At 41.5% G+C, this 12,579-nt stretch overlaps 1 protein-coding gene across 9 annotated transcripts in view; it reads left to right on the forward strand.

Moving 5' to 3' along the window:
* dab2ipb (DAB2 interacting protein b) overlaps positions 1–12,579 on the forward strand; it is a 262,935-nt gene that overhangs the window by 126,647 nt on the left and 123,709 nt on the right. For all 9 annotated transcript variants that reach the window (XM_070552468.1, XM_070552470.1, XM_070552467.1 and 6 more), the window contains one exon: positions 2,722–2,840. In XM_070552468.1, the coding sequence (XP_070408569.1) occupies positions 2,722–2,840 (119 nt within the window). The remainder of the gene's footprint in view (positions 1–2,721; positions 2,841–12,579) is intronic.

Raw genomic sequence — 12,579 nt, forward strand, 5'->3', positions numbered from 1 at the left:
CATTTTCACAAACAAGTTTCTCTTTAATGGCTTCATTGGTAATAACAATGGCCTCATCAGCAAATCTTATTGGTCTGTCAGCACGTTTGTTTCAGATATAAGCCTCCTACTCCCAACACAAGTTTCAGAATTGAAGAAGCTTCTTGGATGAGAGGCAAAACTTCTTTAAGGAAATCTAGACAGACAGTCGTCAAAGCAAAGATGATTTTGCTCTGCATGTTGCTCTACCGACGCTTTATAGGAGCCTCAGCAAGCCCAACCAGTCTTGTGTTATTCCAATCACAGCGCTCTATCTGTTTGGTGCGTGGGATGATGTGACAGAGTGGAACAACAAAGATGGCAGCAGCTCGTTTGAAACGGATTTGGCACCAACTTTGGACTATTTAGACTTGGGCTTTTTTTATTTTTATTTTTTTGAGTGAAGAGCAGATTGAGGTACTAAAGCTCTTTATTTAGAAAAAGGATGAATTAGCGTCTTCTTCATCAGTCTATTGCAGACTGCCCCGTTGGCTGACATCCGTGGCGGTGAGTACGTCTTGTTGTTTGCTGTCCAATGGAACGCGGAAACAGCTTAAAAGACAGCTGTAGATCCCGCCCCACGGCTGAGCTGTGTCTATCGGTCATGGACAGGCTAGACAAGTTCAGTTTTTTCCAACTAAACCTTCAAGCTTATCATGCGCTGGATGACTGAGAATATACGCAAACATGCTCCACATGTCCTTTTGGTGCACTTGACTTCATATTCCAAAAAGATGACGCAACATCACTAAAATCCAGAACATTACAACTCTTACAGGATGTGGTTTCTACATTCATAAATAAGCCGAGTGGCCAACGCAAAGCCCAGACTACAATCTAGAGGACTATATTGTGTCTGGAAGTCTTTAGGAAAGAACGTCTCTGAAGGTCAAATTGATTCCCAGAGGAGGAACTGAAGGCAGATAATCAATCGATCTCCTAACAGAGGTGCAGAATTCTGTTGGGATGTGGAAAACAGGTCTATGACCTGCCAGCTGCAGAAAGAGGGTCCAATCGACCATATTCAGTTAAAATCAAGAAGAGCAAAATCCAGAGACTCAGTCATAATTTATCTCACGTAGATATAAAGAGCTTTTCAATACCTTACATCTGAGTTTCTCCTTTTGCTTTACTTTCTCTCCAGATGGTCCTGTCCATCTGGGTTGGAGGTTACTTTCATGTGCTCCTTAATGTTTAGGACATGAAAAATCAAAGAACAGTTCAGTTGGACAGTCCACCTTCCTAAAAAAATAGACGATTCATGTCTAACATCACTCATACTCTTATGTAATCCCGACACACTCCCTTATTAACCTTTAACTCTCCATGACTCTGAATTTCAGATGCTGGTATTAATATTTTCTGTCCTACTGCCAAGTTTATCCTAATGATTGACACGTCTCATATTTCCCCGACAAACAAGCAGTGACACGGTTTTAAATAACATCTTCCGGCTCTTGGAGAGTACAGATGCTTTTTTTTCTCCTCTCCCTCCCTCCTTATCCCAAGGCTGGTCCTGTCTGTGCACGGTGCTTTCTTCATTTTTTTCTGGAAACTGGAAATTATTAAAATGGATCTGGTCAGTTGGTCTCTCAACGCGACTAACTAAATTTTTTCAGCGATGAGAACGGGAGAAGGGGCTCCCGGATGCCCCTCTGGGACAGAGCCAGCTGGGCATATCATGGACTCCTGGAAACAGTGGAACCTGATCTGCCTCTCTCAACTGTCTGTAGAGGATTCTGAAGATGTTTGGATATTTGTGGTTTTGGTGTCGGGATTCCTGCTGTTTGGCCTGAGCGGTTACCTGGCTTACCGGAAAATTAACGAGCTTTCGAGGAATATTGGCTCAATCCTGGAGCTCAGGGATGGAACGCATCGTGCTGTGAATGCACAAACTCATGTAATTGTCGAGATGAGTCGTAAACTTGGAACATTGGCTGAGATTCAGGCTCTGGCACAGAAGGTGGATTCCATCAAGGAGCGAGTGGACGGATCAGCACGAATTGGGATAGATTAATTACGCCGTTATTGGATCTAGAGGGGTTGAAGACCAACAGAACTCTAAGGCAGAGAGGAAATTATCACTGTCTGCCCCCAAAACAATTTTTATCTGAATCTGGTGCCCTTGAGCCTGTAAGGTTGAATTGATAACTCCCCCCTCAGAAGAAATGTGGAATGTTGCCGTAGCTATAGAAACTCTTTCTCCCTATCCCAGCCTGGGTGGGACTGTGACCGGTGAAGGACGTGGAACCGTATCTAGGAGTCACTGTGCCCTCTAACCCATTATCTCCCTCCCCTGTCCAAACAGAGGTGATGAGCGCTGCTCATGCGGCTGCATGCACTGAAGTGAGGAGAGTCCCACCCCTACCTCCCCACCTAGTGGACACTTATGTTGTGTAATGTCTGAAGTCTGTGTGCTTATCTGTCTGAGGTGTTTTTTTGCATAGCAAAGCTACCCTCTCTGTGGAGGGTAACTCTGAAGTGCCTTTTTTTTCCCTCCCCCTGACTATCCTCATATAAACCCTCTTGATCTATTACGGTAGCGCGACTGTTGCGAGTGACCACAGTCACCAATTCTTGTCATGTGTCTATGAATGTATGTCTGATCTCAGAATTATGTGTACTGAAACTCTAATTTCCCTCTGGGATTAATAAAGTATTTTTGAATTGAACTGAATTGATTTGATCGTCCTTCTCCATCAGGGCTTTCTGAGTCGACGTCTGAAGGGCTCCATAAAACGCACCAAGAGTCAACCCAAACTTGACCGCAACTCCAGCTTCAGACACATCCTCCCCGGCTTCAGGAGTGTCGACAATGACAGGTAGGGGCTGGTTTAATCTGCTGATGCTCAGCCAAAGCACTCTCTCTCACTTTATGCATGTGTGATATGTTTTTGTGTCCCTTTCAAGCAATTTTGACACATGACCAATGATTCCATATTTAATGTTCACAAACAAAAACAACACGAAAGTCAGCTCTTTACAAAATAGCTAAGGTCACAAATCTTTTTGGTTCAATCTTTGAGAACAGTCAAATGCATCACAAGAACAGAACGTTTAATCATCCAGCAACTATTTTTAGGAGCATCCTAGAAATAGATACAGCTGGGTTTGTTTGGGCTGGGTAAACTCGGGTCAGATTATCACATTAAAGGCAGCTGCTTGTTTGTGCGTCTCAACAAGATCCTGAAATGTTGAGAGCTCTAATAGACAAACAACGTGATGCAGCATCAGACTGTGACCACGGCTTGGCTTCTGCATCAGAGGATGAGAGAGCCCTGGATGGGGTGGCAACCTGAAGCACTACCTGAAAATGTAACACAAGACTTACTTAAAAAGCTATAACAAAAGAGGAAGGAGAGTTTTACTAATTCTATCATGTTGAGAGTAAAAACAGGCAGAAGCAGGTCGTAAAATTGGATGAAAAATATCTTGACAACAAACATCAACCCTGATGATTTTTGCCTGTTATTAATCCGTAGATGAACTTCTTTGCTTGTTGGCTAAAAACGGTAAATGGCCTGTATTTGTAAACATCTTCATCAAGTCATTTATCCATTCACACACACATTCATAGTGGTGATGATGAGCTACATGGTAGCCACAGCTGCCCTGGGGCCCTCTCACAGAGGCCTGGCTGCTAGGCGCCACAGGTCCCTCTGACCAACACCAGCAGGCTGTTGTAGTCCAATGAATCCATCTTTGTGTTCAAGTAAGTAGTTAGAGGTGAGCTGGGCTTTGTGACATGGTGCATTATCCTGCTGGTAGCCATCAGAAGAACTGTGGTTATAAAAGGGATGGGCTTGGTTAGTAACAACACTCGTTTCTTCCTCGTTCAGTTTGAATTTGAACAAGTCTAATTTGTGTTGAACTATTAAACAGATGTAACTAATTAAGTGGCTTGTGTGTGTACGTTGGTTCTTTAGCTCAGGCCCTGTCCACACGTAGCCGGGGATCTGCCAAAACGTAGATATTTTTCTACGTTTTGGCCTGTCATCCACACGAAAACTGAGATTTTTCACACGAAAACGGATCTTTTTAAAAACTCTGGCCAAAGTGAAGATCTGCATTTTCTCTGTTTCGGGTGTCTGCGTGTGGACAGACAAAACCGGAGTTTTAAGGTCCGCAACGTCACTTTCCGCGACAAAAAAATGCTGACATCACGTGTGCGACCTGTGTTTACACTAGCCGACAGCATGGATGCCCTCAGAGCTGCGCTCGCTTTATCAGTTGTCCAAGCGCTTTCTGCTTGTTTGTTTTTGCAAGCGGAATTACTGCTCCTTGCGGAAGACCACAGACGAAGGACGAGGTTAAGAACGGGGGAAGTACTGCCGCCTACAGGTCTGGCATGTCCTTAACAACGTATTTATCCGGGTACGTGTGGACAGAGTTTGTTTTTAAACGAGGTGGTGTGGATGCAAGTTTTTGGCGGGGCGGATATTCGTTTAAAAAAAAAAACAGCTACGTGTGGACTAGGCCTCAGTGTTTCCCAACCCTGCTCCTCAGGGCACACTGACCTGCATGATTCCCATGCCTCTGCATCAGCACACCTGATGTACATTGGCTCTTCAGGAGGGCGTCAAGTGCTGCAGATGCCTGTTAATCACTCATTGATTTAAGTCAGGTGTGTGGCAGCAGGGAAACACTTGTGTTTAAAAGGGCAACCTGGAAAACATCCAGGGCAGTGGTCCCTGAGGACCAGGGTTGGGAAACGCTGCTTTAGCTTAAAGGTGCATGAAATAAGAATGACATCCTGTGGTCAGATTTGGGTACTGCAGCCTATCAAAACACACAAATCCACTTTGAGCAAAGGTTGCCAGTTAAAAATCAGTGCCAGAAGGTTCTAGATGACGAGCAAAGACGAGTCAGACAAAGCAAGTTGATAAGTAGATAAATGTATTGTCCTATCTGATGTTAGCACTCTTGGGTGTTTTATGGTATGGAGCACTTACTGCTCTTATTACGGTAGTTTGTCTCCAACTAAATGGAAGTGATGTTACTGTAATATGTCAGGCAATACAGGAAGTATGGTTGTTTGTCTCATAGACCTGAATACATACGCCCTATTGGGCACTAGAGAGTGTAATAGTGTCGCCGCCATATTGGATGGGTTCCTCACTCTCTAAACCCAAATGGAGTCAACGCAGGGTGGGCAACTATGCACGTTTTTGTGCAGCCTATGGATGAAACAACCGGCACGTATTAGAAAAAAGATCATGTGGACTTACTATTGACTTTTCCAGCCTACCTGTTGGGATTTTCTATTGGAATTACATTTATTTAATTATGTTTGTATTTCAACTATCATGCCATACCATATGTCTCATTTTGTGAAAAAGCATAATAAAATGCATTTTCTAGTTGGGTAAACACATTCCTCAGTGGATATAAATGCGCTGGGGCAAATGGAGACCCATCCAAGATGGTGGCCGCCCACTACAGCAACTCTAATAGGCCTCGCCAGTCCACAGGCTGTCTACGTTTGTGATGTCAGTGTGGTTTGCCGTCTGGCTATTAGTTTGCTGTTATAGTTCTGAACGGCTCATTAAAGGAAATAAAACGTGTTGCTCACGTGAGTTGGTGGTAATTGAACAAGTACGTCCCTACGTTACCTTTAAAAATAAAAAGACAACCCCCCAACTGGCTGAGAAAGATATTTGTTTCAATGAAACTTTCCTTCCAACATGATTAAGACATTTGAATGATTATTTTACTGTAAAATTATTACTTATTTAAGATACAACATAAACCAGACTTCTTTGGTGTGTTCTTAGTTTATAATTCCATTTTTGGTTCTTTTAAAAACACAGGAAAGGTTTTTCTTTACCTTGCTGACGCACGTTTCGTTTGCCGACTGCAAAACATCCTGACCCCGGGTTTCCACGGGAGCCGTCAGCAGCACGTCTAGCTGCTGCTTGGCCCTTCCCACGAGACGCGAAGCAGCAGGGGAGCAGCTGTCACCGACAGAGCACGAAGTCACACGAGTGACTTCGTCAGTAAACACAACAACAAGCAGGAGAAAATTACAACATGGTTTGTGTTTCATGTTCTGTCCGTTTTATAATCGCCAATACGGACCTGAAAAACAAAGGAGACCGCTAGCTAGGTGATAACTTCTCACGGGGACGCACAGTTAGTAACCTTTTTTAAAAGTAAAGCAACCGGAAGGCAGTACGTTCTTTATTCTGAAAATCTCGGGAGCTTCTCTCCATTTCCGCGTCCAATTTCCTGTCTTTCCTTCCCCAAAAATGTCGAACTTGACCCGTTTCAGAGGCGTCGCGCGTAGAAAATAGAACCGGCGCGTAAGGGCCGCGACATGCTGCTCCTGAGACGCGGCCGACTCGCGCTGCCGACGGCTCCGGTGGAAAAGGTTCTGTTGACCACAGCGGTTCCTATCAGCAGCTATGACGTGCTGCTGCAGTAACGTGCTGCTGACGGCTCCTGTGGAAAGCCGGGGTCAGAGCTGACGCGGGAGCTCTGAGGATGTTTTGCAGTCGGCAAACGAAACGTGCGTCAGCAAGGTAATTCAAAAACCTTTCCTGTGTTTTTAAAAGAACCAAAAATGGAATTATAAATCAGACTTTGGTCTTTGCCATACAGATCAACCATCTGACTGCAGAGTTCTCTTTTGTTCACACAGCTATCGTTTCTCTCCCTGCACCTATCTTCTCTCTCTCTGGGAAGGAGCCAAGGTGTCCATATGTGGGGGTTTAATTAACGAAGGCGCTGCCTTTGCCGAGGCGTTCTATGGCTTTCCATTTCAAAAAATACTTGGGAGATGACTTACTGCCTTGCTTAATTCTTTTAATGAGGTATTAACATCGCTGTCCAGCTATCACAAGGGAACGCTGGTATTGGGTAAATGTGGAACATGGCGGAGTGTTCCTTTGGTTCAGTCGGACAAAAAGAGATCACCTCCCTCCTCCTTTGTCCCGCTGTCTTTTCTCATTCTCCTCACCACGCTTGTTTATTTTTTTAATAGCGCCTGTGTTTTTTTATCTTGCTGCCTTTTATTTGTTTCAAACTGCTCACCCTTCAGGCTCCCTCTGCCGCCCACCAGCTCTCATTTTCTGTGTTTTAAACACTTAGTAAAGTCTCCGAAACTTTCAGCATTTATGCATTTCTCCAAAAACGTTCCCGGTAAAGAAGACATCTCTCTTGGTTTGTCACAAAAAAAACCACAAATTTGCAAAACTCAGGACTTAATGATGGCCACAGGGCCAGCTCAAGCATTTGTGGGTCCGTAAGCAGTCACACTATGTCAAATGAAAGGTGTTATTCCTCATCTTTATTTAAACTTTCTGATTATAGAAATTAAATCTTCCCACAGTTCAGTTAGCAAGAGTGGTGGGTCGAGCTAATTAGTCTGGGTTTATAACCGGTGTGCACGTTTCCATCATCAAAAGGATTGAAGCTTTTGTATTTCATTAGGGTTGCAGCAGCTCTAATATTCGAGATTTTCTATTTCTTGTGAAAATCTCATTTTTTGACTGGAGGCAAAAATCAATATAAGTGATCACTTTTTAAAGTCATACTGAACGTCTGACAGTAAACATCAGGAGGTCACTTTGTGTGACCTCTATAAAACGAATGTCTGAACTAAAAAAAACTCAAACTAAACTTGGAGGTTAGAGGGGAAAAACAAAATTTCATGATCTTTCTTTTCTCTTCTTTCATAAAGTAATAAACTCTGTATTCTCACGGTGAATTCGACCGTCTTCATAAAAATAAATTCTGCCGTATAAATAATAGATCATGTAAATAATTTAGTCTGCATTCATTTCATCACTGATGAGACATTTGTGTTTATACTTCATGCAGCTAAACAAAACCTCTGAGTGTGTGTGTGTGTGTGTGTGTGTGTGTGTGTGTGTGTGTGTGTGTGTGTGTGTGTGTGTGTGTGTGTGTGCACTAGCCTAACCTAACCCTAACCCATCATTCCACTCCTAACCCTACACCACTGTAACTTCTAAAACCAGGAGAGACCCTGGATATAGACTTTTCAGACGCCTTTCCTCCCAGCCACGGACATGTTCTTGTTTAAGACAGATTGTTCAACTGTTTCCGGTGTTGTGCCATAAATCGACTCGCTGCCAAAAAATGATTAGCTTAGTTTTTTCCAGTTCGGAAGTTGTTTTAAGTGTTGCTATTTGTCTTAAACGTTCACAATGAGGATATATTAATCCTTTTTGCAATATTTGCGATTGAAAGATGGTTTGTGGTAAGAACTGGCTTTCTTTATGTTACAGCCTTGATACTAAAAAATAAATAAACAATGTAAAATGGCGCCCTGTATTGAATGTAAATGTTGTATAAATGTAAATAAACAATTCTCCAGCGATTTGATTTTTTCCCCTTCCTTCCTTTAGTGGCTAATCATTTTTTGGCAGCGAGTCGATTTATGGCACAACACCGGCATACATGGCTACCGCTAGCTCGTTCAAACAGCGGCTGGCTCCGGGCTATGATTGATTCTTCTCTCTTCTAGTCCCACCTCTCCCAATTGCTGATTGGATCTTTTTTGGGTATTCATTAATTAAAATTTTCGTTGTCGCCTATTTATGTACTGACGAAATTAAAGTCTGCAAAGCCGTGAAGGGTGAACTGCATTATAGCGAGGGACCACTGTAACTAAAAACATACTTATTCTCAGTGGTTTGGCTTAGAGTAACAATGTGATTATCATTTATTTCTTTCTACAATTTCAAACATATTTTATGTTCATGTATATATTGTCTAAATATCAGGTCTGAGAATCATAAATTCAAAAAATATATTTCATACGTTTTGACGTTCTGACAAAAACCTGATAAATAATTATTTTTAATAGAATTTTATGATCACGTCTTTGACATTGATTCAGTCCATGTGCTTCATTATTCTGTGCACAGCAGAACTTTTTCTTGTAAAAGCTGTTTTTGCTAATAATGGCTTTTAGATTTAACTCAGCAGGGCTGCCTGAGGGCTGGTGGATAACAGCGGTCAATATTTCGCTTCTTTCTGGTTTTTTACTGTTCGTTTGTTGGAAACGTTTCTTCTCAACTGTATTTTAATAAAAGTGTGTAGAACAGAGAATATTTTTATATGTTTTAGACAACATCTAACAAAATAATCATTATGGAATAAACTACTTTTTAAATATGAATGAAAACAACTGAGTGAAAATATTTAATTTTCTAATGTTAATAAATATTAAATTTTCAGAAAAAATATTTTAAAATCAGTTAAAGACTTTAAGATTGCAACCATTTAATAAAATGTTATTTTTATCATTTAATCTTGAATTTTTTAAATGTATTTTAGTCTTATTATCAAACGAATTGAGGTTTTTAGGAGTTTTACCTCCTCAACAGGATTAGTACCTCCCTATATTGTGCCATCTGGTGGGAGATCTCAGTACTGCAGCTGGAGAGTGCCAATTTTCCATTATTTTATTATTGTAAATATTTCCAGTTAATTGCAGCAATCATATTTATCATCCATCCATTTAATGATCAGTTTGATAAAAATATGAACAAACTCAGGCTGTAAAGGAATATGTTAGCTGTAAAATATTCTACGCTTTGTGTTCATGTGTCATGCATTAGTATAAATTTGAGAGCGTTATAATTGTTCCTGCTTCCCTGTAGCTTCCTTTGGAGGGAAAGCCAAATGGTAGCACTTTCAGGAAAAGTAATAAAGGGGAAAAGATGACGGAAAGAGAGCAGCAGTGAGGAATAGAGACATCCATCCATAAATCCAATAAAGTGATGACATTTAGCGTTATTAAATTCTGTAAACATTCCCCAGGTGGTCCAAACACAATATCCTGGTCCTGCTGCTCCTTTCTTTCTACCTTTTCCTCCCCTCCAACCCCCTCTGAATCTCAGTTGCTTGCCAAATCATTATGACCACCCATTCAATATAACCCAGAACCGCTGACAAATGGTCTGTAACAAATCTTAGTGGGTGTGATTTAGTGTCCGAGTTATCCGAAGAACATCCTTTATATCCTGGAAGTTGGGAGTCGTGGCCTCTGTGGACTCATGGAGCTTGTTTGTGCAGCAGATGACACCGTTTTCATTTTTCTCATTCTTTTTGTTGACCTTCTCCCATGCAGGTGTGATGCAGAACTGCAGGGTGTTCTCTAAATCAAACCCAGACTTGATTTTCAGTGTTCTCGCCTCTTTCTGACCTCCTCTGTTTTACCCTCCTCAACTCCTCTGTTTTACCCTCCTCAACTCCTCTATTTTACCTCATTCGTGTGTTTTTCATTTACTGTAAATACTTCCAACCTTGTTCGCTCTCCTCGCTTTGGCTCTTGCCCCCCATTTTTCTCCTTGCGGAACGTGTGATCCTTATATTATCACTGCATTCTGGCATCGTCTCGCTCAATCATTGGCTGATTACACGAGCCTCTCAAATGATGACTCACTGTTTACTGAGGATGATTTCTAGGACACAAACACACAGTGGAGAGAGGAGCTGGAAACATTCCAGTAAAAAAATAATTAATGCACTTTTGGTGCCAACAATCAGATTGCTCAGTAAATGATTTATTTATTTATTTATTTATTTGCCAACAAGAAGAAAACAGCAGTGCTTAAATTATGTTCACTGCAGCAGCATAATTAGAGAGGGGGAGAGAACATCTTTTTCCTTCTCTGTTTGGCATCCTGCCCCTCTCATCATCTCGTTTACAATGCATCAGCATGATTTATTTATTTATTTTTTTGCAGATGAAACACAGCTCTCAGGGTAATAATGTGTTTCACAGAGCAGATTTCGCCAAACACTGAGCGTTATTAGGTTTTATTCCACCCAGACCACCATGAACAAACTCATCAATAGAATCTCAAGCCCGATGCCTCTAAGTTGCTCATAATTATAATATATAATGTCTCTTATTGATGGCAAAGAGATTAAATTGAGAACAACCCTAACCCTGAAGAGGAGTTTTTGGAAAGGTTGATTTGTCACGTTTTCCTTCATGGAATTTTTCACCTTTTCACACAATGAGCCACTTGTGTGTTGAATGAACATTCAGTCAGAATAAAAAAAATAAATAAAAAAAACTGATGGTTTTGTGAATCCCTGTCCAAAATTAGAACTCATCACACTCAGGCCTTCACTCATATTTTAATACATTTGCAGTGATCTCTAGCAGGAATGAATGCCTAGTCGTACTCTGGACACAAAAAGCTCTAGTTCGCATTTTTCAGCACAAATAATTCAACCATAAGAGAAAGTAGCCTCAGATTTGGAGTCTTATTTCCTGATAGTTGGACATCTCACCTCTGACTGGATAACAGCAATCTGACTCTACCACTGACTTGGCTGTTTTATCGCCACAAATAACACAAGCCTTGAAGGAGTTCTGCTGTGTGGTGGAGTTGCTAATGCTAACGGTTAGCTTCTACTAGTAGAGATGTTCTCTGCTGTTTCCTAGATGCTAAACGAACAACACCCTTTCTCGTCACGAGCCAAGATGGATGAGTCCATGAATGTTCAGTGACTAGAGGTGTGATGTACGCTAAAATCATATTCGAGTCGGTTCAGTGTTTTCAAGAGCTCTGTTCGATTAATTTTCGGTATATTATTATATTTATTTATTTAATATCTAAAGCAGCTCCTATGGTGAGCAGTACCAGGTGTCATCACAGGCTGCTGATCTAACCTGATGTCTTTAATTATTTCACAGGTTATTTGTGCAGCTGTGAGTGTCACGCTCATATTCAAGTGTTGTGTTTGACTGTTGACGCTCCGTGTTTTCATTTCTGCAACGAGCCTCAAAAACTCATCTCATGCCGCCCAGAGTTTCTTCTTTAAAACTCGTATTAGATAACGAGCTTCCTCCGCGCCATACTTTTGTTGTATGTAAACTTTACGTCAACAGTCAAAGAGGAAAGTTCAGCAGACGTGTTTGTTTACGTTTGCCGCTGCGTGCCTTCACAGTGTGAGAGAAGGGAGGGAGGGGCGGAGCAATGCTCCGTTCAGCGTCTCTATAGGCTCCACAGGAGCAGCGACAGCTGGCTTGTTTGATCTGCTCTGAAAGGCGTTGATCAGGATTTGCAGTTGACTTTTTTTTAAACTGAGATCGGGCGCGTGCAAAATGCATCACTCAATACGACATCCGTGCGGAAACTCGCCTAGGAACATGGCACTTAAATCACACACAAAAAAAAAAAAAAAAAACAATAATCATTATTTAACGGAGAAAATGAACCGAAACGGTACGCAAGTGGACCACACTGGAACAGTTCGACACTGCCCCGTGAACCGTTACTTTCCTATCAGTGATTTTTTTTTCAAATTCTAGAGTTTCTCCGTCTATTTTCTATCAAAAGCTAATGCAGGAGATAGGTGTAGGAGACTTAATTTCATGTTCAGCCTGCATGTTAAACTCAGAGAGACTATTTGAGTGATTATTTGAGTACAAAATGAGTAAAAAATGGTTTCTCAGTGAAGTACCTCTTTAATGTTGCTTCAATAGTTCCAGTAATGTGAGACTGAGTTTGGTTTTTCACAGAGATGAAGACCATTGGACTAAAGAGAAATGTTAGTAAATATTACATGAACACC

Source organism: Nothobranchius furzeri, chromosome 6 (assembly GCF_043380555.1).
Source record: "Nothobranchius furzeri strain GRZ-AD chromosome 6, NfurGRZ-RIMD1, whole genome shotgun sequence".
Lineage (NCBI taxonomy): Eukaryota > Metazoa > Chordata > Actinopteri > Cyprinodontiformes > Nothobranchiidae > Nothobranchius > Nothobranchius furzeri.